The sequence below is a fragment of the Nanorana parkeri genome, unplaced genomic scaffold (assembly GCF_000935625.1).
Source record: "Nanorana parkeri isolate BGI_ZX_2015 unplaced genomic scaffold, ASM93562v1 scaffold2721, whole genome shotgun sequence".
NCBI lineage: Eukaryota > Metazoa > Chordata > Amphibia > Anura > Dicroglossidae > Nanorana > Nanorana parkeri.
In genome coordinates, this window is record NW_017308989.1 from 97,853 (window position 1) to 99,480 (window position 1,628).

Here is a 1,628-nt window from a genome sequence, read left to right on the forward strand (position 1 = left end):
AACCCTCCACATCTGGAAGCTGCGGGCAAATGACATGAACTGAGAGGACGAAGAAAGGGGGGAGTTTTTTTTTTTTTTCTTCTGGTTTTTGTTGGCTTTTCGATTTATTTCATGGTCGTACCGTGAAAGGCGAGAGCGGATTTCAAAGACGGGCACCCTTTCTGCGCAAGAGCCTCCTCTGGATTTTTAGGAACCATGGGCCGGAAAAAGATCCAGATCCAAAGGATTACAGATGAGCGAAACAGACAGGTGGGTGACATTTTTTGTGGTTCGGGTGGGAGGTGTGCTGCTCATAGTTTTATGTTAAAGGGGTAGTTCCCGGGTCTGTACACCCGCTGTGCCCATTATGAGGGGCCCCCACCATCCCTGTGCTGGGTTCCCGGGTCTGTACACGCGCTGTGCCCATTATGAGGGGCTCCCACCATCCCTGTGCTGAGTTCCCGGGTCTGTACACGCGCTGTGCCCATTATGAGGGGCTCCCACCATCCCTGTGCTGAGTTCCCGGGTCTGTACACCCGCTGTGCCCATTATGAGGAGCTCCCACCATCCCTGTGCTGAGTTCCGGGTCTGTACACCTGCTGTGCCCATTATGAGGGGCTCCCACCATCCCTGTGCTGACTTCCCGGGTCTGTACACCCGCTGTGCCCATTTAGAGAGTAGATGTATGCCAGCTGAGTTTTTGGTTTTGAACTCTCTGGGGCATCCCGATCCTCCCTTCCTTGAGAAGAGAGCAGTGGAGGACTGGTAGGCAGGAGATCCTTCTTCCTCTTCTCACTTCCCACTTCTCAATGAACCCTTATAAACCTCTGGAGGAACCCCAGCACCAGAAGACCTGGCTCACAGTTGTCATTCCAAATAACCCCAAAGATGATTTTCTGAACACCTTTGAGATAAATTGGAGGTGGGTCTTCATGTCCCAGGTCTCTTCCAGATGTTCCTAGGGGTTCCCTGAGAAGAGAGCAGTGGAAGACTGGTAGGCAGGAGATCCTTCTTCCACTGCTCACTTCTCAATGAAACCTCTGGAGGAACCCCCTGGACCAGAAGACCTAGCTCACAGTTGGCATTCCAATTAACCCCAAAGATGAGCTACTGAACACTTTTGGGATGAGCCGGAACCCTAACTATGAGCCAGATCTTCTCATCCAACATCAGCACCTGTCCCTGTAAATGTTCTTCTGGCTGAATCGGCACAAATTTTCACGGATATACTCACAATCTTGTGGAAAGCGTTCCCAGAAAGGTGGAGGCTGCTATAGCCGCAACGCGAGGCCAACTCCATATTATTGACCATGGTTTTGGAAGAGGGACGTCCATCAAGCTTCATCTCGGTGTGATGGTCAGGTGACCACAAATGTTGGCCATAGGCTGTGACTGTGGTAACAAAACACTAATAAAGACGTGAAACATGAAAGGTTATTAATGCTAACACATGGACTTAGGGTTAGGAAACTGGATGTTGTATACGATGGAGGTTCTGGATCTGTTTAAAAGACCCTTCTCGCCCCAAAACCATGAGGTGGTCCTGTTGACCACCTCGGTATGACGTGCGCGCGAGGGGGTCGGATCCCGTACAGCCGGGGGTTAAAAAATAAGGCAAACAAACTAAAGATGTTCCTCCGGAGCTTTAA

At 50.7% G+C, this 1,628-nt stretch overlaps 1 protein-coding gene across 1 annotated transcript in view; it reads left to right on the forward strand.

Annotated features, from left to right (window-relative positions):
- The first annotated feature begins 6 nt into the window (after positions 1-6).
- LOC108802207 (myocyte-specific enhancer factor 2D homolog) overlaps positions 7-1,628 on the forward strand; it is an 11,542-nt gene continuing 9,920 nt past the window's right edge. The window contains exon 1 of the mRNA XM_018574077.1: positions 7-249. Coding sequence (XP_018429579.1) covers positions 196-249 — 54 coding nt within the window. The 5' untranslated portion in view covers positions 7-195. The remainder of the gene's footprint in view (positions 250-1,628) is intronic.